The sequence below is a fragment of the Sinocyclocheilus anshuiensis genome, unplaced genomic scaffold (assembly GCF_001515605.1).
Source record: "Sinocyclocheilus anshuiensis isolate Anshui unplaced genomic scaffold, SAMN03320099.WGS_v1.1 C32041933, whole genome shotgun sequence".
NCBI lineage: Eukaryota > Metazoa > Chordata > Actinopteri > Cypriniformes > Cyprinidae > Sinocyclocheilus > Sinocyclocheilus anshuiensis.
The window spans coordinates 1-653 of NW_015609657.1; the positions used below are offsets into that span (position 1 = coordinate 1).

The 653-nt window shown below is 56.8% G+C and overlaps 1 protein-coding gene across 1 annotated transcript; it reads left to right on the forward strand.

Moving 5' to 3' along the window:
- The first annotated feature begins 6 nt into the window (after window positions 1-6).
- On the forward strand, window positions 7-647 carry LOC107682306 (transmembrane protein 60-like). The gene is made up of 2 exons (XM_016478590.1): window positions 7-133; window positions 211-647. The coding sequence occupies exon 2, from the start codon at window positions 257-259 to the stop codon at window positions 632-634; it is 378 nt and encodes a 125-aa protein (XP_016334076.1). The 5' UTR covers window positions 7-133; window positions 211-256; the 3' UTR covers window positions 635-647.
- The last annotated feature ends 6 nt before the right edge of the window (window positions 648-653 follow it).

Below are 653 nucleotides of genomic sequence, written 5' to 3' on the forward strand. Positions count from 1 at the left end.
GCTGCAGACAACAGCGCGCGTCCCAACAAAGCCAAAGAACGATTCGCATGATCATGATTCCGATGAAGAACGGTTCGTTACGGTTCTGATCAGAGTTAACGGATGATCCTGCAGGCCTCGGCGGGACTGTGCGGTGAGTGACGTAATACGCGTTATCGACGCTCGCAGGATGAAGATGCTCAGTGATGATGATGATGATGATTTTTACAGTGGGTGACTGACCAGCCGGAGCTGATTGTGTGGTCAGTCGGTGCAGATGTCTCTGGCTCAGCGGGTTCTGCTCACCTGGATCTTCACGCTCCTCTTCCTCGTCCTGCTGGTGCTGAAGCTGGATGGAAAGGTCAAATGGAGCTGGTTCCTGATCTTTCTGCCCGTCTGGATCTTTGACAGCATCCTGCTGCTGATGCTGGGCGTGAAGGTGGCAGGCCGCTGCCGGGCCGGGTTCGACCCGCGGCTGAAGGTCTGGTATCTGCTGGCTCTGATGATGAAGGTGGGCTTCTGTGTGACTCTGTGCGCGCGGCTGGAGCAGCTGACCAACCTGCGTCTGCTGATCATCTGTGTGCCGCTCTGGACGCTGCTGACCGGAGCCCTGATCCAGCTGGGATACAACATCCTGCCCCAGAGCACAGACTGACACACACACACACACACAC